Source organism: Ptychodera flava, chromosome 3 (assembly GCF_041260155.1).
Source record: "Ptychodera flava strain L36383 chromosome 3, AS_Pfla_20210202, whole genome shotgun sequence".
NCBI lineage: Eukaryota > Metazoa > Hemichordata > Enteropneusta > Ptychoderidae > Ptychodera > Ptychodera flava.
Window position 1 is genome coordinate 27,340,235 of NC_091930.1, and position 22,524 is coordinate 27,362,758.

A 22,524-nucleotide genomic window follows, 5' to 3' on the forward strand; every position below is an offset into this window, starting at 1 on the left:
CTTGAACGCTATAGAGGTGAGATTCTCCAGGAATCACAGACTTGGCTTTCTTGCATGATCTGCATTGCCATAAATCATTGATGAGATAACGTTTGTATTTACTGATTTATTATTCACAAGATGACATCATAACTTGGTATATTGGAAGGAATTACATATCGAACCCCCAAGAGATGTGCATATTATTCACATGGCGCTGTTGATAAAACGTCGAGTACAATCACTCCTACCAAAGTCAGCACGACTTCTGTTCATTATCGAAAACGTAATTGACCAGCTTTGCACAATACAGGCTATATCAACTTTCTGATCGCTGACGTACACACGTTTCAGTCCTTTTTTTTCAACTTCTAGGCGTGCTTCTTCATAAAGAAATATGTAGGTGAGATTTTAATCAGTACAATTTTGTCCGGATATATGAAAATCAGAACAATGCAAGGTGACCTCGTACGTCAGTGATCTGCCGTTGCCAGTTTAGTTATTATTATAGACCAAAATAACAATGGAGGGCTGCCATTCATTTCGTATTTGCTTTACGTCACTTTGTACACAGTCCGTCTAATCCGCTGGTACTGTGCAAGGAGAATCTGGCAGAAACTGAATCACTATTTCGCCGACTCAAAGCTCAGTCGCTAGGAAAACCTAGGGTAGTATGAAATAGACACAAGAGAAATACAAATGATTTATATTTTTTACAAATACAGCGACTTGAGCCGAGTGTAACCGTTCTTGTTAAACATTACTGTGAATATGCCGTACGAAAACAACACTGAGATTACAGAAAACAGGAGTTACAAAAAATACATCTGTGTCAAATGATGATATACCCGCGGGATAACTACATTGAGCGGTCGCCATACCTGCCATGTTCTGCTACTTTTAAAGTCATTGTTCACTTCTGTAACAGTTACTGTTTCTTTTTTCGGCTGCACTGGTATATAATATATAAGTCTGAGTAATTATTTATTTCATAACAATTTTAATCGCCAAGTAATGGTCACAACACCGATTAAAACTGATAACAGGACAGGGTATCTCAAATACTTAAACAAGTCCACAGTACAGCTCCACTAGCTGTATCTTTTAGCATTATTTTATGGTTTCACTTGCAAACTACTAAAAGTGAGTTTGTGAGAATGTACTAATTTACGTGTGTGTATACACTTACTATTAACTACCCGCTGGGATTATATGAGCAATTTTGAACAAGATAAAAACTATACTGCGATGAAATGTTTGCCCAAACATTCAATCGCAGTCAAATGAGAAAGAAGCAAAAACGTGGATGCTGTAAATATCTGCCCCGAAATCTTCATGTAAACTCATGTACACAGTAGTCAGATATAGAGCACTGGAGTGAATGTTTTATACTGTAAAATAGTTTTTTCTGTTTCCTTTGTAATATTACTGTAACTGATTTTTAAAAAATGGCGGGAAATATTTGAAAAATTTGAATTTGTCAAATGTTTCACGAAGAAATGGTTTCCCTAGTGCAATAAAAGCCCATTTCTCTAAAGTGTGTAGAATTCAGAAAAACAAAAACAAAACAAAAACAAACAAAACCAACAAAAACAGAAAAAAAGGAAGACTTTTGAGGTCAACACGCTTAAACAGTTACAGATAGTAGGGCTTAACGGCAACTTTGACAGTAAGAAAAATGTAATGTGATGGTAAGCAAACAAACCAATCAAACGCAAGGCAGTGTTCAATCCTACTCGTAATATACAAAATTGTATTTCATTTAAGTCAGTTATCTATCGCACGGTGCTCCATAATTAACATATTGTAACTCCGTGCCGTAGAGAAGCCTTTTTCATTTTCCTTAGAATATAGTAACTATATATACTGTAGTCCGTTAAAAAACTAGGTTAAGTTTTATTTTACATGTCTCAGCAGTTTATTTTGTTCTATTTTATGCCATAATTGGGTTATCTGATGACCCATTCAGGTTGTGTTTGACCTATTTGTTTCATTTTACATATAGAATAGAGTAAATGCACTGAAGTGATGTTCAAGCGATATCAGTATGGCACAGCTTAAATTTCTAGACATAGCTTTATTGTTAATCTATGCGTAGTGTGAAGACAAACATTCGTCGTATACCATTTTTTGGCTCATGCATATTACTGGGAAGCGCCATTGCTACATGAAGTGTGTCCAATATATATATATATATATATATATATATATATATATATATATATATATATATATATATATATATATATATATATATATATATATATATATATATATATATATATATATATATATATATATATATATATATATATATATATATATATATATATATATATATATATATGCCGTGTATACAACTTCGGTATTATTTGTTTTCAGACGGTAATATGAAAAGGAAAGCATTTTTCTTGTTTGTTTTATCCCGACATTGTTAATATTTTGTCTGACGAAACACCTTATACTTGCAATGAACGGTCGATGTAAAAACAGGTGAACGGTATTGAAACAAACCAAAAAGAAAAATCACGGATCCCTCTATTCTGTCTTTGTATTCTGTGCATGGTTTTGAATAAACTATTTATGGTGGGTAATTATACTGATTACAACATAAACATAAAAATGTAGCCCTTCTTCATAACGAACAAATAGTATAGAAAGGTAGATAAATTTAGGGTATGTGTATTTTATTTACAACTATTATCGGCGCAGCTGCACAACAACGAGAAATAGAACCTATTTCTTAAATATAAGCCCTTAACAACCAATATTGAATATTGTAGCTCTACTTTACGCATGCTCATAATTCCTTTCGCTACAAAAATTGATCCTTAATTTGTTTGATTCTCTATTTGTTAATTATTGTCAATAAATTTATCACATATCATTATTTAGAGATTGCATTAATATATTCAGTCAAAGTGAGACGTGCATCTGATGCTCTGAAAAGAGTATCAGATAATATCTCATTGCGTGGAATTGAAAATGTCAGAGACAGCCGTGAAACTCACCCAATAAACTACCTATAAGTTCGTCAAACCGCAACACTAGTATTTTCTTTGCGGTCTCTAAGATCTTTTTCAAAATACCACGGGTTTATAAATGAACATTTTACATCCAGCTGTGTGATATCTTTAGATATATATAAATATATAGAGAGACATCAAACAAACCTGCGACATTCTCTGAAATAAAATATATCGATACGGTAAACAGAAATTAACAGCGATAGTGCCGCATGGGGATAATATTTATGGCACAATTATGAATAAATATACCTACAACATGTACGAAGTCTGAACACAATCGATAGAACACTTAAACGGAGCAATACTCTGCATAGTGTTGTACGCTGTCGATTCCGTTATGGCAAGTAGATTATTTTTATTCAATGTCATCTATGGTTTTTAATGATGTTCTTGTATACTGTTTATCTCTAGATGGACTTCAAAATTGTCATAATTGTTAAGTATCGAAAATTTACTAGATGAACGAAGAGTACGACGTGGTGTCTGTATATCGATCACCCATCTCAAGTAATCTTGACAATTGTCATTCAGAATTTTGAATGTACGAATGATTATTTTAAACTGAAAACGTTCCTTTATAGGTAACAAATGAGGTTAAACAACAACAGTTGAAATACGCTCACATTTCTTTGTGCTTGTAATCAGGCGTGCACTGGCATTTTTTGACGCACTGAATTTTATTTTACTGGTAATTTTGAATTCTATAAAGGAGGCTGTTGCAATAATTCAGCCTTAATGTCTCAAAGGTTAGTTTTTATGCAGTTTTTGCATCAATAGGGATACGTATTTGTTCAATTTTATGAAAAGAGAAAATGCAGATTTGCAAAAAAATGACGCATGAGACCAACGGAATCAAGCATGATCCTGAGGTTTCTTACAACGCGATTGGAACTAATTTCGGAGAATTGGATGTTCATATTTTTCAAATGCCCGTTGAAAACGAAACGTTAAAAATATGTATGATGTAATGTACAAGTTCATATATAGCCTGCCTTTAAAAAACTCTGTGGGTAAAATATCAAACATACTGGCTTTAAAGGAAGTTTTCACTGGTACAATATCACCTTCATATACTGGATTAAAAGATACAAGTAAACAATCCAAAGTAGCGAAAAAATGACTGCCCACACTAGGATTCAAACCTACCCTTATTTGTTTTCTATTTTCTGCTTGAAAAAGTTCATAAGACTACTACTGACCATTCCAATAATGGATACACTGACCATACCCATAATGGCTAGCAAGGGAAATGGTGTAGGTCTACTTTCTTCTATGTCTTCAATTTAGCTTGTAACATCTTGGTGTCTTCAAAATTGATAGAAGAAGAGCGTCTCTTCCTCTACCCAATCGTTCCCACTCAGTCATGGTATTTTCTGGTATTGTGTCACACCAGTCACCCCGTCCTTGCTTTGTCCTTGCAGTATATGCATGCCCCCGAGAATTAGTAGAGATCCAAGTCTGAGGGTATCGTACACCGAGCTTACTATCAACACGATTCCTCATCTGTCAGTGGTTTGTCCTTCATCTTGACTCGAAACTGGGACGTGTCGGCTTCAGATTCGACACTATTGCACACCCAATGTGCGCTCGATCGGTAGATCTAGCAACGGAGGTCAATTGTTTGTATGCCTTCAGGTCGTTGTGCTGGGAGAACACCATCGATGACTTCCTTGTTGTTCGATATGGATTTGTGCAATTTAAAGCCGCATCTTTCAAACAGTTGTTAGCTGTGCTAAATAAGGTTAATTTTCTCGAATGGCTTTCGGACTGACTTCAACCTATCGTGGTGGGAATAGAAATATTTTCTAACGAAGTCGGCAGCATCTTTACCGCAGTCCTTTTCATAAAGGTCAGCAGTCGTCTTGAGGGGGAAGTTTACACAGCCTGGTGAGGATATTGCTCCAAACATGTGCACTCATTCTGTATTCGCTAGAATCTTGATCAAGATTGCCATTCTCGTACGAAAGAAAGAGCAGTTAATCACGGTGTTTAACATCAACTCCAACTTCTTGGTGGAATATCGCTTCAATGTCGCAAATGAATGCTATCGGTTTTTGTGTGAAGTGTCATAATACTCCTCCGATCGGGTCATTAGTCAGATCCGGTCTTGAAGCAGCTGGTTGTTTAGTATCTCCCTGCGATATCCGGCGTTGCAGTCAAATACCACTCTTATTTTACCTTGCTTGTTCGGGTGATACTCATGGATGTACCATCGTCGACCATCTGTCTATGGCTGATCATCAATGGGTAACTTTTCTGCGTACCCATTTCTATTCTGTCATTCATAAAGGTAATGTAATCAGATTCATTCTGCTTATCCTTCATCGGTCTATTCTTCAATATAGCCAAGCCTTTCACAGCTAAGGTATGTTATTTGGTAACTGAACTTCATCTTGTTTAAATGGAAGGGGAATTTCAAAGTGTCCGTCGTCTCTTTGGCGGATTTCTCCGTGTAACTTCGTTAAGAATCGTCTGCCTTGAACTGACACCTTTTCAGCGATCTTTCCTTCGCTGAAGTCGAGCTTAAACATCTGCTTCACCTTTGCTGGACTGAGATTGTCCAACATATAACAAATATATAACATGTACGAAAGTTACCCATTATTCTCTTACGGGAATATATTGGTCCTTCACACATTATTTGTTGTGTAACATTGTATGTATATAAAGCAATTCGTGTAAGTCTCTGTTTTGAAGCTATTTTGTGTATTCAACTAGTTATCATTCGCGTTTTTATTTCATATTTAGAATAATTCGGTTAGGAAAAGCAGACAATTAACTCATTAGGTTTCTTTGATTCATGGATTATGAACAATGAACAAATATAACGATGTATTCTATCTTCTTTTAATTGCGCCTTTACTTTCTATCTGGAGTCTATTACTTGCTTTGCAGTTTTAATTTCAATCTAACGCCTGTAGTTTAATTATACCCTGGCTTGTTGCTGACGGCTGAATGAAGTGAGGTTTTTAAATGACACTGCAAAATGCCTTTGCCCTAATAATGTGACTCTTTTTATTTATTATCAATCGAAAAAAAATAGAATAGTTTTCGACTTCTAGATTGTCATTGCTGAAATAGAAAAGGAGTAAAATAATCATTGAAAGATTGTAGAATCATACTGATGCATACAGGAGTCACTTTTATTTTTGATACTTATCAACTTAAATAGCAATTCAATTTTCCGATCAACTAGTCTATGAAACACTTTTCCTGTCAGTTTTGTGATTTCCTACTGCGTTTGTAATAACAGTGTGCGCTATTACTATGAATAAAGAGCTTCATCTTGTATTTTACTAGGCTTCATTCTGCCGATTCGCAGTTTTCTCACTGTCCATCATACTTTGGGCAATCGTTCGTGGCGACGATGAATCGTATTGTGGAAAGTGCAGACTGAGGATTGACATCAACGGAAGAGAATACGAGGACAACTGTGAGATGATACCTTCATGTCCTTCAGATTTACTCGACATGGTGCAAAACATCCGAGGTGGCCTTGTGAATGCTACGGGAGACTCGTTAAGCATAATTAGCGTTGGAAGCTCGGAGGAAATCAACAAATGGTTAATTTTACCAGAAGGGCTTATCGGCAAGAATTTAACCATGGTACGTAAACAAGGGAATTGTTTGAAAAATGAACATTTTCCATTAAAAACTTGAATGGAATATTAACCTGTAAGGCCTTTATATGTGGATAAACCCTTCCGAGGATTTCTTACTATTTTGCGATTTGACAGACTTCGAAAGCTTTTTGTCTATTATTTTGATAAATACGTGTTGCACACTCACACCGATGCCAACGCGTCAGCAATGTGAAAACTACTGAATAAGGCGACTTTAAAAACAAACCTATATACACCAAAAACTTACCATTGGGATTTTACATTATGGATTCTGTTATACAATATCGATCAGATTATAACTAGCGACCTTCGTTATCTACTACACGGGAATACAGCCACTGAATGGCTGTGTCGATACTTAAAAAATAGCTTTATAACAGTGCTTATTGGCGAAAATTTCAAGCAACGCTTTCAAACATCACATCCATCGTGAGCCAGCACTCACGACTTTCTAACATTGCTCTCTTTATAAACAATCACCCAATCGTATATAGGGTTTATCCGGCTCTGAATCAATTCGGATAGAATGATACATTTGGTATAATATAGGGCTTAGCCCTTGGTGTCGCGCCAGGCGTTGAGATTAAAAATGTTATTTGTATCGATTCATGATTAGTAATCATAAAGGATAATAATTGTTATTTTCTATATACGTTTGTACAAGTATGACCGGTTTACCATCTGATGACAGTTCACGTACACGATGTAAGACCCTGCATGTATTGGTTTTCTGTTATGTGTAAAAAAGTTTGTCATAAATTGGCAATTTTTTACCATGATTACTACCTATTGTGTTTAACAAGGGACGTATTGTGCCATCATTAACTTTTAATGGCGGTGCCCAAGAAAGAAGGATACACTTCCGGTTACTCGCATAGTATATTATAAATATGCGCATGCGTAGTCAGTAAGCATAGAAAAAAGTCAAAATATGTAATTGCATAGTAAATTAGGGCGTATTATTTTCTCTGCTTTCTTGATTTAACTGCCTACAAATGCTGAAAAATACTATTTATGGAATTGAATGGCATGAACACTTGCATTTTTACCCACTTCGTCAGGGACAGTGGTCAAATATTTCGCCACAGCATTTACATCATCGGCCAAACAAGCAATTCTTGTTACCTAACTTTTACATAAAATTATCGACACAAAGTCCATGTTTCTTCTTTTCGTTTACAACCACCTCTTGAAGTGCGTAATCCTAAAATGTGTGGTAGGGCCTATCATATGTGCTACAATGTAAAATGCAATTGAATGGTCAATGATCATTGCCATCCATTGTCGGTATTTCACTACGTGAAATATTGCGATAAAAATTGAGATTATACATATACAAAATCAACATCACTTCTGCAACTATTGGCAACACACGTCAATTGGTCGATCACCATCCTCATCACCAAGTACTCTTCTTTTTATAATAAATAATGTAATCTTCCAGAAAGACAGAATGGGATTAGGTCAGATAAAAATAATTTGTCAACAAAACGTTTGTTGTTCTGTTTGTCGAAATCATACGTAGCTGTCCTCTTCGCTGATAAATCACCGAGATTACCACATCTTGCATAACAATCATCGACAAACACCAAATTACACCTACCATTGTCTGCTTGACGTTAAGTCTTCTAATCACTTGAACATCATTTCCAATACACTGTTTCGTTAATAAAGGAGATTCTTTGTTTAAGGTTTTTTCTCCGAATTAAGTGAATTCAATTCGCAATCCAAAGTATCCAATTGATCTGTTGTATAGTCAGATCACAAATAGTTGTGTTAACTCCGTCCAGCACATTGCTCGTTTCTTTTCGTATTTGAAGCTGGTTGAAACACCGTGAGATGTATTTTTGTAAAATGAGATTTAGTGATTTTTGAATTATGTCCATAAGAAAGAGCAAAAATCAATGGGATATTTTAATTTGCCAATTTTATTCCACAAAATATCTGTTGTCTCCACCAACTAGTCATAGAAATCAAAATGCTAAAATTTTATCTTGAATTTAGCATATTCCTGTACGGTCCTGTACATTCAGCTTTTCTTTGCCCAAAGTTTTGAAATACCAGTATACTGAATTCGGGAGAAACGAGGGGAAAGACTTTATTGCCACCATCTTTCAAAAGAATGCAGGCAACAAATTCTTTGCCCTCATTTTTCCCCTTCAACAAATGACGGCAACGAATTCTTTGCCCCCATTTCTCTTTCAAAAGAATGCAGGCAACAAATTCTTTGCCCTCATTCTCCCCTCCCAACAAAATTTGCCAAAGTATTTGTTTCTTACTGGATTAGAAGTTTAAAATAGGTCTCACATTGATATGTATAAAATAATAAAAAGAAAATATCAATTTCAGTGTATGCGTACACTTTGTGGGTTTTCAAGACAAAATATTTCAATTTCTTTGTTTGAAGACAATTTTTCAAGGATTTTAATTATTCCAGTTTTTTCTGTCAACTAAAAGTTAGTTTTCAGTGACAAGCCAAACATTCAGTAGATTTCATCCTTGGAAAATTTAAAATCACACAGCAGTCATTTACTGCAACTTTTTGAAAAATGCCATTTCTTTAGGGAAATATTGGAAAACCAAGTGAGTTTGTTTGCAATTAAATTATTTGTTTATTAAATATTTGAAAATCTGATCAATTGTACTGATTTATGAAATTTAAATTGGAAAATACTTAATTTTCTCTAATTCTCATTTTTCGAAAATAAATCTCACGGTGTTTTGAGTATGTCTTTTCAAACGCTCATTTCTTAATGTGCCTGAACAGGAGTAAGTTGGGGTGTATTTTCCGGAGACGACAGCGGTTAATAATAATGGTGTTATTGTTTTGCTAGTTCGAATTTTCCTGGCCAACTCTGTTTTTAAAGGGCCTATAATTTGTCGTTATGTTCCCAGTACACACTAGATTAGGTTTAATACAAGTATCGGGAGAAGAGAAGGATACGAGCATTCTTCGTTGACTCTGCAATCTTGACCACCTACCTGTAGTTACACTATCATTGAAACATGTCCACCGACCACGTTGCCGGTAGTTGGAAAGAATATATTCTGGCGCTCTAAACCTACAAATTAAGCCAATCTTCAAAGATCCTTAATAGAGATGTTCGTAGGTCTTTTATAAACTCATATGAATTTCTATACTAGGATATGTTCTTAATAAAATTGCAAAGTATCTCTTTGTGTGGCTTTAAGTGTCAACCTTTAAAATCCGTATGGGTGTTAATTGAAACATGTCAAAGGAGAGAAAACTAAGTATCTACATTTAATCTAGGGCAACGGTCCTGGGGATGAACTATTGGATCTCTGTCATCGGTGTGAAGAGATACTTTTTGAAAACGGAGTCACAGTTTATGATTGTGAGGTACGTATAATCAAGATCCGCACAGAGATTATTTTACATAAGGGAAGTGGTCTCTTACGTGCATAGAACCAGTTATTTATAGTTAGACTTCAAATGTCAATGCGTATATTACTAGACTTTTATAAGTGCTGGTTAGGATATAATGCCATTCAAAGATTGTATTTATGACACTGAAGTGTTTATATCCCCTGTACAATGGAGAAGTTTTATGCTACTTTGAGTAAAATTTAATGTTTTCTATCTGAGGCACTTGATACAGTAAGGTTACGCTCAGCGTATTGTTAAACAGTTGTTGGCCGTTTTGCAGCGTCACGTTCCTTTAATAAAGTTATTTTAAGTCACAGCCATTTTAGCTTTCCGAAAAATCCTTCTGCGTATATTCATATTCCGAAATGAAATAAATGGGATAACATATCTAAAATAGGTTACGTAGTTTGATATGCACAGAACATGCACGGATAGGGGTAGCAAGTACAAATCGTATGCTTCTTATTGGTTCAAATGTGGTTTGATACATGTTTCTTTTTGGTTGAATTAAAACAATAAGTACACAATCTATTAGACAGTCTGGTCCTCTGTCCAATTTCAACCTTGCTGCACTGCTGACGAGAATATGGTCATGCACGCTCAGCCAGCAGTAGAAATGGGGCAGGGGACCAGGTAATTAAGAACTAGTTACACCTTTAACATAGGTTATAGCAATGTTCTGTCAATGTACATGTCTTTAGGTGTTGTCAATGATCGACGTGGAGACTGGCGTTTGTGTATGACGTACACCTTCATAAGCCAAGTGCTAAATCGACAAATTTACACTCGTGTAGTATACCATTTGGGTATATTTTTTTACTATTATGTTTAAATATTTAGAATTAATTGATTAAAACTTAGTATAACACCGTGAATACATTGATTTTAAAACAGTGTGAGCTCTAAAGTGTAATTTTACACGTTCCAGTTTGATAACGAATAAAGAAAATATCGTAAGCTCTAAGATTATGGAACATTACAACTACAGTGAACTATATACACTGGACAAAATGCTTTATATGTACTCTGTATATTTACGTATATTGATGTATATGGAACACAATATTAATTGCATACGTAACGTATATCTTTGTATACGGAACACTCCAATACGTTGATATGCGTAGCGTATTTCTATGCAGATCATGAGTATACGTATTGCAGATCTTTGCACATCAAGCGTACAATATAGTTTTGCATTCTATTAGTATACGTACGTGTATACATAGCGTATATGAATATGTGCATATATTGTTGTATATCAAACATTTTGCCCAGCGATGATATGTAAATATATGTTATATTAGGACCTTTAGCGCTTCATATATCGATGTCACTCTTCCTCTCACAATACATTCCATTTTCTCTATGCACCTAGTTTGGATGATAAATCAAACAAGCTGAAGCATGGAAAACTTTCTTGATGACAAGACAAACAATTTATCTTGTCACACAGAGTCTCTAAACAATATTTTTCAGAGGTCACGTAATCTGCAAACATTGTATTGACGGCTTTGTTTTTCAAGTTATCAAGACGCTTCTTTGAAATAAAAAATACGTGAGAGGTATCAAACATTTGGTGAAGCAGAGCCAAAAATTTCTAATAAAAATGTGTCTTTCTGTTTGTTTTTCTTCTGTATCAGGAGATAGAATGCCCGGATGAGTTTACTGGTAGTTTTTCCTTGGATCCGTTCCAACCTGTCGTCGCCATTGTACCAAGTTTTACATGTTTGGCAATCGTTGGCGAAGAAGCACAAAAGTTCTATTGCTACTATAACATTTAAAGAAGGTTTCCACATGTGTTCATTTTGACTGATTCTTTGATGATTTCGCGTGCGTGATGACAAATTAAATTCCCTATGAAAATAAACACAGAGTTTACTGATACAATGTAATATTGAAAATAGTCATTTTAATGTATGGTAACTTACGTGCTTTTGACCATATGTATAAATAGGGGTCATTGCATACATGTGCGATGTAGGAGGAATTTTTACATCCCACTCTGTCTCTGTCTGTTTTTTTTTAATTTCTCTGTACCTCCTTCTATCTGTCCTTCCGTCTGTATTTAACTGCCTCCATATGTTTTATTGTCTCTCAGTGCCTCTGTCTCATTTGTCTGGCTGCCTGTCTATCTGTCTATCTAATTGTCTGTATAACTCTCTTATTTCTAATGTCACATCTATATATTTTAGTCATTTTCCTTAAAGGGTTTGTCGCTTCCATATCATCGACACTCTGATACAAGGCAACAAAAACTATTATGTTGATACAATTTACGGTTAAATCGACTATAATAAATTATAGCGTTTATTATATCGAAAATTCGGTCAGATGATGACACATGTAGGTCTAATGCTATATTTTTGTTTTATTATACAAATCGATTACAACATATGCGTGCATGTGGTCAGAAATACGTAGGCTATTTTCAACCGTACAGTAGAATGAAACATTTTAACTGGTCATATATACGCATTGTGAAAAGCTACTTTCGTCACAGAAAGAGCGACATTTCAGCAGATGATTCCCGCAAAATCTGCATATTTGAGTGAGATAACAGATGAAAAACTACAGAAACAAATAACAAACAAACAAACAAATAAACAAACAAACCATATAATTTTCAAATGCAATCTCATTTCAAATTATCAAACACCACTGTATGATGTTCTGAAAATATTCAGATCATCTGAGATTGTTGTTGCTTTTAAAAGAGACTGGGAATGGTAGAGAGTTCTATCAGATGATGTTTAATATGAAGTCTATCAGCGACTTGCCACTTTCCGGTAGCGGAAAACATAATGCAACGTTTATGTTTGCCAATTAACGCGGAGTGAAATCAAATAAGCAGAAGATGTTTGTATAGAGCTAGCATTTAGAATACTGCAATTTTTTTTGAAATTTTGTTATAACAAAACAGTGATTTGCTGAACATTTATTTGTAGCGAGTTGATATTTCTCTGTAAATTTCTCGTCTTTTGATAAAACGTATATAACATAGGTAAAAACGTAGGAGAAAATTTCCAACGAGAAGGGAATGTGAATTGCAACGTTTTCTTGTGTATGAAGAGGCCGTTTTGTTTTTGGAAATATTTCAATGTGCTTTATTGTTTACATGTGCCTTTTCATTCGGAGAAAAATAGGCTTAAGACAAAAACACGTCAAACTGTGAGGATATTCTACTATATCTTTCAATTTACCATTTGCTAATGTAGCAATTCAAACTCCAACAATTGGAATTACGTCGGAGAGTCAACATTGACTGTTATTTCAGTATGTATTGAAAAGTAAAGAAAATCTATTAAAATGAGAAAATATCAAAGACAAACCTACTGAATTGCGACAACTATATTTCAATATCTCGTTCAAAATTGGTTTTCGAGTGAGATAAACATATACTTATCCAAAAATAATATTAAAGACGTAGACTGCAAAGTCTGGAGTGACTATATTACAACACAGACAGACTAAAGTTATTGTTTTGTATATGATACTAAAACAGTTACAATCAGGATTAAATTTTTCAATGGAAAAATCCATTCCATATGTGAATTATCATACCATTTAAGTGATGTATAATTTTCATCAATAATTAAAATAATACATCCATAAATTTGACTTGCTTAGCTTTGAGTTTCCTTACTATGTGACTTTGTTTGTCTATTGTTTGTTTAGCGTTGTATAGAGCCTGGTAACAAGCACGGAAAGTTCACTTATATTCGAGATGGTAGAAGAAGTTATAAGTGTCTCAATTTATCATGATGACATGTTTGAATAATCTTACATTTCACAATTTTGTTTCAATTTTATGACCCTTCGATGGCGAAGGGCAAACAACGAAATCGCTATGCTCGAGCACAGTACATACCACGAAAATTTCAGTGGATACATATCAAAACAGTTGAAAATACATAATGAATACAAAACACTATACAATGGCACTTTCACAGAAAAGAAAGAAAACCTGGGTTCAAAAGCACTTCATCTGTTCTGAAACAACGCCCTCTTCCGACCGGTCTATGTAACTTCGAATGCATCATTTTTACAAATTGTTCAAGAGGCTAAATGATAAATCAAATGGAAAGAACTCGGCTTGCTCTCAGCTTTCCATAAAATGATTGCAGGCAGGAATCTCGCTCTATATGTAACGGTTTTCCTCAAAATGGGTAAGTGTGCATTTTTCAATCTTGGGCAATGGTACGTCAACTCAGAGCATTCGACTAAGGTTGAATTCAAATGCTTGTGTTGTCGCTCTACTTAGTATACATATTATTCAAGTGTGCCATTAGAATAAGTAAAGGTTGAACAAGACGAGTCGTTCATTGCGCGAGTTACTTAATAGTCAGAATTGCAGGGCTTAAATGAGAAATTTCTACTATTGTCATGATGAACGGTCATATATATAATGGTAGTTGGTGATGCTGTTTAATTTCGGATTACTGGTCAGGTAATACCATGGCAGTTCAACGTATCTTAGTCAAACTAATCCGGTGTTAAATGAGGCTAATGTAGCATTCGAATGTCAGCATTCATATAGTTACTGTAATCGAAAGACGACCCTCGATGCTAGAGGAGCTTTTTCAGTCTAAATCATGTAGATGATCAAGTTTCTCTGATAGACGTTACTTTTAAAGTTACCTTCATTTTTTTGTAAGTTTGTTTTTCTATAGAATGCAACTTCCACGCTTGATATGTAATTTGGTAATTATTAGTTTGTGTATTAAACTAAAAGGGCAGCTCTGCCAATTTAATATATCAAGAATTCGCAGGGAACGCGGACGGCATATGGTTGGGTTCTATTTCTAGCATCCTTTTATAAAAAGGTTGTGGCGATACAACGGTTGAAGAAATTTATTTTGGTCACTTCGGTGTGTATCTTTTACTTGTCCTCCGATTGATTTGCAGAGAACATAATTTTAAATGCATTCTCATACAAATACACAAAGCAAATAGTACATAAAGAAACGGCAATTGAATAGTTCATGAACGCAGTTGTTTGAATTGTCATTGCCTTCAAAACAGTCCCTCCATTAACAAGCAATTCCCGCGCCTTGTCAAAAAATGCGCTTATTCTTAATGACTCGTTCCACATTCTCTAGAATTCAGCAACGCGAAGACATTCATCGTCAAACCAGTGGATACTCTGGTTCGCCTAGGAGACTCCACGCAACTGAACTGTACCTTCAGCAGCGCCTCTGCTCGAAAAGCATGGTACATGAGAACGGCATTGACGGCGTCAAGGAGAATCCGACCAAATTCAAACAGACACTATGAAATCGTCACCGAGGGAAGTGTCTATAATCTTCGTTTGCACAAGGTGACGTCTAGCGAACAAGCAAAATACTTATGTGCACTTTCTTCAGATCTAACGGAAGGAGCTGTGGCTTCTATTTATGTCATAAGTAAGTTTAAAAAGTAACGATAGTTCGAGCGCTTCACATTCTTGTATGACTTTACGAAAGGCATTTTTGTAAAGCCAATATTTCTTTGTATCATTTGACAGCGTTTACAGCGTCGGGATTATAAAATGATAGCGAATGAGACATGCAGTCTTTAAATATACTATGCAACTTAAGACAACGAGGTTGAAAAGCAGATTGAACGAGTGTTGTAAATTGAGATGGCTTCATGGTTTATGTCACGAGAGAGAGAGAGAGAGAGAGAGAGAGAGAGAGAGAGAGAGAGAGAGAGAGAGAGAGAGAGAGAGAGAGAGAGAGAGAGAGAGAGGGAGAGAGAGAGAGAGAGAGGAGAGAAATATGAAAACAACGCTACACGATAATGCACCTTATTAATGAAGAGAAGTGGGAATTTGCAGTAATACAATTCGTTGTTAACTGTTGTGGTTCTTATTGGTTGTAAGCATATTAAGTCAAAATCTGTGGTGTTAATTGGTCTTAGTCCAGGGCAGGAAATATTGTATGATAAAAAGATGAACAAATTTATTATTGAGGAAATTGACACAAAGAGCCTGAGTTAAACGAAGCTACAACGATATCGGATATGACATAGGGGAACGTTTAGGTTTGTTTACACTGACTGTGGCCGTGTCAACGTTTGTAGGGCGTTTGACACTGTTGTCAACGCACGTGCTCAATACGTGTTCGGAGGTACAACGTGCCGGAACTTGTCTAAAATAATTCAAGATTTGAACGGAATAACTGCGGGATATCATTACAAACAGAATAGAGCTATATGGGCATGGGTATATGATAAATGTATTTTATCGTTAAAATGTTACAGGTAGTGTCCCAGTATGCTCAGTCGATCTGAGTTACATTCCGACGGAGGGAGACAATGTTACATTGACTTGCAGCATCGACTTAAACCAGTATGCACCGGGTGAACTTGTCTGGTTTAGAAATGGAATTGAAATTCACAGAAAAAAGGGACGACAAAGTACGGTGACTATACAATTGGATAAATCAGATCACGGAGCAACATATGACTGTGGACTTCAACATTTCACTTTGCCGTCTTGGAAATGGTCAAACCTCACTTGCCTGGAGAAAATCGTTATGGAGGTAAAATGTAAGTATGTTTTATCGTTACGTAGTTACTGCAAAAGGCGTTAAAATACTGTCCTCTAGTGGCTATTAGTGACATTAATGAAGTAATAAATATAATAATCACTGCTAAATTACTTAAAATATTAGGTGTAATTCATAAAAAAAATCAAACCCAGTAGCATTCGATACGCATTGAAACCTTCCAAAATAAGGTCGCTCTTTTATAAAATATGTTTAGCGAACTATGATGGTCCATCAATTTCAATCTCCTCAAGGTCTCGAATCTTCATCAGTTTGCCTTTTATTTATTGCTTGCAGATACAGCTGGTTATATTAAAGCAAATAAAACAACGTTTGAAGTTCCGGTTGGGGACGTTATGAACTTAAATTGCACGGCGGACGGTTTTCCGACACCAAACATAAGCTGGTTTGACAGCGATGGTGACGTCATTCCTGGCAATGAAGTAAACCAAAACATAAAAATACATAATCACGACGAGACGAGAGTTACGAGTAGATTAAATATTACCATTGTCGATGAGTCGTACCACGGAATATACAGATGTGAGGCATTCAACGGAATAACATCGAGTGTTAATCAGACTTTTAAGATAGTGAAACAAGGTAAGTATTCATACTTTCACTGATTTTCTTAGGTTCTACGAAGTAAACTCACTGATATTCGGGGGGTAGGATATATATAACCAAAAATATACGCTATTTATCTTTGTGATATTTTTTGGAGGACATTTATTATATGATTTCGTATAACTCAAAATAACAGGAAGGTGTATGAGATTTGATTCATTATGATAAACTAAAACGATTATTCTTACCAGGAAACTCTTAACATAACCATAGTTGCTAAAAAATCTTTGTTTTGGCCACTTCATTACAGATAAAACTGTTAAATGTATAAGGTCAAGTGGCGAAGATTTTGATAAAATATACTATTTACTTTGAATGGCTTTCACTCGTAACGTCTTTATTTGTGTTTGAACAATTGCAGCAACTCATTTTTGGTTTAAAAATGGAAACGCTTTAAGGCTAAGACTACTTTTATATTCTGATATCAGTCGCCAAGTACATTACAGTCATACTCTATGAGAGCGATTTCATTTATCAAAGTACAGACATAGATATTACATAAATATTTAAGACCATATTATGGTGATTGACAAATTAAAAAAAAATCGGTTCTTCATCCTGCAGTGGCGTCACGACGTCATCGATCATTACGCCTAATAGGGCCATCATAGAACAAACATGAGTTTGCCATTATAAAATATTGTACGGTTATTCCAGGAACTGCTGGTCCGAAGAACCAGCTTAGCTCTGCAATCGAGGGAGAGGGAGTGGAGGAAAGGGAGATTTCTCAATTACGACGGATGGAATATTCACGTGATTCGCGTTTTATTCCTACATTCTGGTAGCAACATGTTGAACTTCTTACGTACCATGAACATACTCATTTACAGAAAGCCGACGGCGAAAAACAGTCGTCGTTGTAATCGCAGTCACTGTCGCCGCTGTTCTACTTACAGCCGCCGCGACATTCTTAGTGGTATGCTTCTGCAGGAGACGTTCGAAGAAATTACACCATATCAAAGGTAATCTTGCCTTTTAAGCTGACTGATACTGTAAAAGATGGACAAATTTACGTTAGGCTGGTACATGTCTATAATTTGACGAAAGTCTCTTTTGTGATATTAGAACATCCGTACGGAGTGTAGGGGCATAACGTTTCTTAAGTACCTCTATTGAATGAAAGGGGAAGACAACAAATATAATCGCAAATTTCTTTGGAGAAAATTGATGAAACATCATAATTTCAATCATACTAAAATGGCCATGATTGCAAATAAAATCATATGATAATTAATTGAGATAGACTCGTATGTTGTATCGAAGTTATTTGATGATAACAGTCCTGTTTTTTATTGATTTCTCCAAAAGGCAACACTTATAAGAGGTAAGCAGATATTTTAATTCCCGGCCAGAAAACGTAGAATGTTTCTTTACGAAACGAGAATCATTATTAAAAAATATATATTTAGTATGATGAATATACGCTTGAATGAATGAATGAATGAATGAATGAATGAATGAATGAATGAATGAATGAATGAATGAATGAATGAATGAATGAATGAATGAATGAATGGACTATTGAATGAATGAATGAATGAATGAATGAATGAATGAATGAATGAATGAGTGAATGAATGAATGAATGAATGAATGAATGAATGAATGAATGAATGAATGAATGAATGAATGAATGAATGAAATTTATAAGGTGCTATTACCTCTCCTATATACCTATACAGAAATGTTTTTTTCTCTTTCGAGTTCTGGTGCTGCAAATGATATGACAGGACATTCGACGCAACTTGACGCCGGTAACAGACTTGACTCAGAAACATTGCCTCCAAAGCGTGACGTAAATCTATATCAAGGTAAGACAAATGTTTTCATTGTATTTTCGTGGAACGATACCAATTATAGTGGTTCGAACTATCCGGTGGTGGGAAACGTTATACTTGTGCTTCTGGGAAAAATAAGCGGTAAGAAAACAAAATAACAAGACAAGGATTAAAACCAGAAGTTTGGTTATTTAGTCATACAGTAAAGTAGCAAGTACAATAACGGAAGACGGTATTATGTGTTTCTATGACTTGATATAGTGATGTAACAGTATATCATATTATAGTATGTATTACATAGTAGCTTACTCTGCTTCACTTGCCTCAACTTGTTACGGTGTTATTTGATATGAATTATATGGGTTTTTCTACTTGCATATTGTTTATTTGTTATATAGTTCAATTTCCTATGATCTGACTTTATATAGTTTGGTATTGTAAAGTTGACGCGGTGAAATGACATCATGACAAAACATGGCACCACATGACATGATATAATATGAAATGTATGGTATTCTATAATGTGGTGTGATAAGACATGCTGTGATGTGATGTGATGTGATGTGATGTGATGTGATAATGTGATGCAATGTTACCTGATGTTATGTGATCTGATTTCATTAAATTTGATTTGACCTCAGCGTTTTACTGGCTGACATGCGAAGTAGCTTAATCATTATTTTGCAAAATCTACATTTTGTTGCAATACAAAGACGATATATTCTGCAAATGTAAACCCTATGAAATTCAGAAAGCAGCCAATCCTTTTTTAGGAAAAAAGACAAAACAACAGGGGCGAGAAAATCACTTAACGGGGCAGGACGGAGCAAGAAAAGCACAATTTTAAATCATGCAGCACCATGTCTAGTAAAAAAAAACAAAAGCACATTCAGGAGATCGACGTCAGAGTAGTATGATTGCGAATCACAAAGCAACATTTTAGCATGGATTGAACACGATGACGAAAATATATTACTCAGGCTAATGTTCAAATGTAATATATATCGGCATAATTTGGTACGCTGTGGTCCCGGCATTAATTGTGTTCAACGCCTTCTGTTTTACTGGCACACCATGTCTACTATTTTGTCTGCAATTAAGTGAACATCTTTTGATTTTTAAGGTAACTCAAAGGGGCGAAGTCGTGTAAACAGAGGTACAAACACGGTGTCTTTACAACAGCAGAACGGGCCATCAAATTAGAGAAGACACAATACGCGTCCATACAGTTTGTGTAAGAAAACTTGACAAGATGACATCAGGTAGTTTGAAAGAAGGAGCAAATGCAAAAAGAAATCAGAATTCACATTTAGGGCAATTGCATCTCAAAGCATGTCGACCGCATGCATGTGGCCGGACATTACTAATACTACAATTTATCAGACATCTAGTAGTAGTGTAGGTATATGCAAACTCTTCTTATGATCAAAGCAGTTCATGTTACTTAACATGTTATTTGTAAAATGTAAATATTTACTTTAATTCAATGCACATTGAGGATTTGCAAAGGTGAGCACTTCAGGGTTTGTTAAAGTTGGACAAGTAAGTGTAATATCAGATTTTGCTGCCGAGGCTCATAGCAAAGGCAAAACTGGTCAAGAACCCGGAATCTACCTAAGGTAGCAAATCTAGCGAAATGCGCTATGTTACCACCCCCATGGAGGGGTTGTCAACTTTTAATGGTAAAGTCTTATTGTATCGTTGTGAGGGAAGCCAGTACAAGAGCGCGAACTGTGGACCCATGGGTGAATTCTAGCGGGATATCTCCCGCATTTTAGTTGTGGAGAGGTGAACATGTTCACAGCTGATGTATGGCAATTCAGGATTACTTGAATATTTAGCACTTTCTATCTGTAGTAATATTACAAGATCGTGTGTTAGGTATATGGTCTGATTTTTGACATGTATTTTATTTGCACTTTCACAACAGCTGCACTCAAAATCTATTTTGGCAATGTGAAGCGGCGAGATATGTTACAGCTCACTGAAGCTTACCTTGTCGTAATTTAAAGAGAGTTTTAAATGGAAAATTAAGTTTTTTGCGCCACTTGTTCGGCTGGTTGGATTTAATTCGATAGTCATGGTGTATATTAAGCACAACAGCCGGCTAAAAGCTTTCGACACGCTGCACTTTAGCCCGTTTTTACTTACGTATACCAAGTTGTGTTATTTCTTGTCCATTTTCTATTGTATTTACCTATGACAACGAGTAAAGCCTACTGTCAGTTGTGCATCTTTTGTCTGTTGAATTGGAATCATATGTATTCATATAAACTACATGATGACAAGCTATGTATTGTTAATTATTTATTCTTTATAGTGGTATGTATCTCTCGAAGAATAGACAATAAAATTCTAATTTAAGTTTTCACGTTGGTATCCACAGAGTAGAAATTCATGATGACCTTATCCTTCAAGTATGTTTTTCAAGGTCAATAATGCTAAGGGAAATTTCGAACAGCAAACTGATATATTCAACCGATGAACGAATGAATTAATTAGTTATTTGACAAACACTTATGACAACCAAATCACCATAATCGCGTTAACCTGTGTACATACTTGCATACTTTGTGATAATTTTTTGTCACTTTTAAATTCATAATGACTAAAATGATAATTTATGAATCTAGTAACACGTCTTATTTTTATAGGGGAATGTTCAGGTATTCGAAAACAAGGAGAGGCTGACACCTTTAACATCAACATATTAAATGACATAAACATATCATACTTTGTACACAGAATTTATTAATTTTAGCATATTGTTAATTTCATTATGAAAAGCGTGAAATTAGAAAATCAAGTCATACCTTTCATGTTTTACAGGGAAACGATAACTTAAGGCATTCGAATAGGAAGAAAGATTGACACTAATATCACCATAAATAAATTAATTGACTGACTATTTTGAAACTCAGCACGTGCAGTGCACAATAAAATGAACGATTTAATCAGCTATGTTTAAATGTGTGATTCATCTCAGCATTTGGCATGCAAGCTATGATCTACAACTATTGTTAATAGTGTCTAATTACAGGAAAGCAAACTTAGTAAATCGCTTAACAATGAATTATGACGTGGCTTTTAGTCATACATTTCCATGTTGGATACGAGTGAAACCATACTTTTATGTCGGATGTTAAGTTCATCACAAAAATTGGTGAATAGAGTGACTTGCCAATATCTTTTAATATTTATTGGGGATGTAACAGAAGAAGAAAACAGAAGAACCAGGATAAAGATACATTTAAGCATCATTATTGGGAGATGATAAATACTCAGCTGACTCATCTTTGGGCTTTGCATGTACAGTGCAGCTACGTTAGGCTTTGCAAGTAGCCAGGTTGAAATATATAAATCACATCTGCTCTCTATATGCTGACGATAAATTACTACCGAAGTAAACACTGTGGAAGTACAGTTAAACCAAATATTGTGTAAAATTTTCAACCATGAAATATGAGGTCAGCGTGAGTCACGCTTACAGTGTATCTATATGGGGCTGTATTCACAAATACTTGGCAGGGGGCAGGAGTAATTCACGAGGGTTGTCTAAGTCCTCCAGCT

General features: G+C 35.2%; 2 protein-coding genes and 1 long non-coding RNA gene across 3 annotated transcripts; all 3 read left to right on the plus strand.

The window, feature by feature from the left end:
* Window positions 1–4,241: 4,241 nt before the first annotated feature.
* On the plus strand, window positions 4,242–13,785 carry LOC139128816 (uncharacterized). The gene is made up of 4 exons (XM_070694528.1): window positions 4,242–4,262; window positions 6,309–6,614; window positions 9,903–9,992; window positions 11,663–13,785. Exons 1-4 carry the CDS (start codon window positions 4,242–4,244, stop codon window positions 11,801–11,803), a joined length of 558 nt encoding a protein of 185 aa, XP_070550629.1. The 3' UTR covers window positions 11,804–13,785.
* Window positions 13,786–14,112: 327 nt separating this feature from the next.
* LOC139128826 (neurotrimin-like) lies at window positions 14,113–17,961 on the plus strand. The gene is made up of 5 exons (XM_070694537.1): window positions 14,113–14,188; window positions 15,122–15,424; window positions 16,263–16,550; window positions 16,847–17,152; window positions 17,834–17,961. The coding sequence occupies exons 1-5, from the start codon at window positions 14,137–14,139 to the stop codon at window positions 17,959–17,961; spliced, it is 1,077 nt and encodes a 358-aa protein (XP_070550638.1). The 5' UTR covers window positions 14,113–14,136.
* Window positions 17,962–18,012: 51 nt separating this feature from the next.
* LOC139125981 (uncharacterized) lies at window positions 18,013–18,991 on the plus strand. The gene is made up of 3 exons (XR_011550421.1): window positions 18,013–18,138; window positions 18,485–18,500; window positions 18,881–18,991. It is a non-coding gene; the product is annotated as an uncharacterized lncRNA (long non-coding RNA).
* The last annotated feature ends 3,533 nt before the right edge of the window (window positions 18,992–22,524 follow it).

Bases quoted from the DNA above. Each gene is read 5' to 3' on its own strand.
- LOC139128816 (XM_070694528.1), top strand. From the start codon at position 4,242: ATGGCTAGCAAGGGAAATGGT. The intron at 4,263-6,308 runs GTAGGTCTACTT...GTATTTTACTAG, and splicing joins TGGCTAGCAAGGGAAATGGT to GCTTCATTCTGCCGATTCGC. The intron at 6,615-9,902 runs GTACGTAAACAA...CATTTAATCTAG, and splicing joins TCGGCAAGAATTTAACCATG to GGCAACGGTCCTGGGGATGA.
- LOC139128826 (XM_070694537.1), top strand. From the start codon at position 14,137: ATGATTGCAGGCAGGAATCTCGCTCTATATGTAACGGTTTTCCTCAAA. The intron at 14,189-15,121 runs GTAAGTGTGCAT...CACATTCTCTAG, and splicing joins AACGGTTTTCCTCAAAATGG to AATTCAGCAACGCGAAGACA. The intron at 16,551-16,846 runs GTAAGTATGTTT...TATTGCTTGCAG, and splicing joins AATCGTTATGGAGGTAAAAT to ATACAGCTGGTTATATTAAA.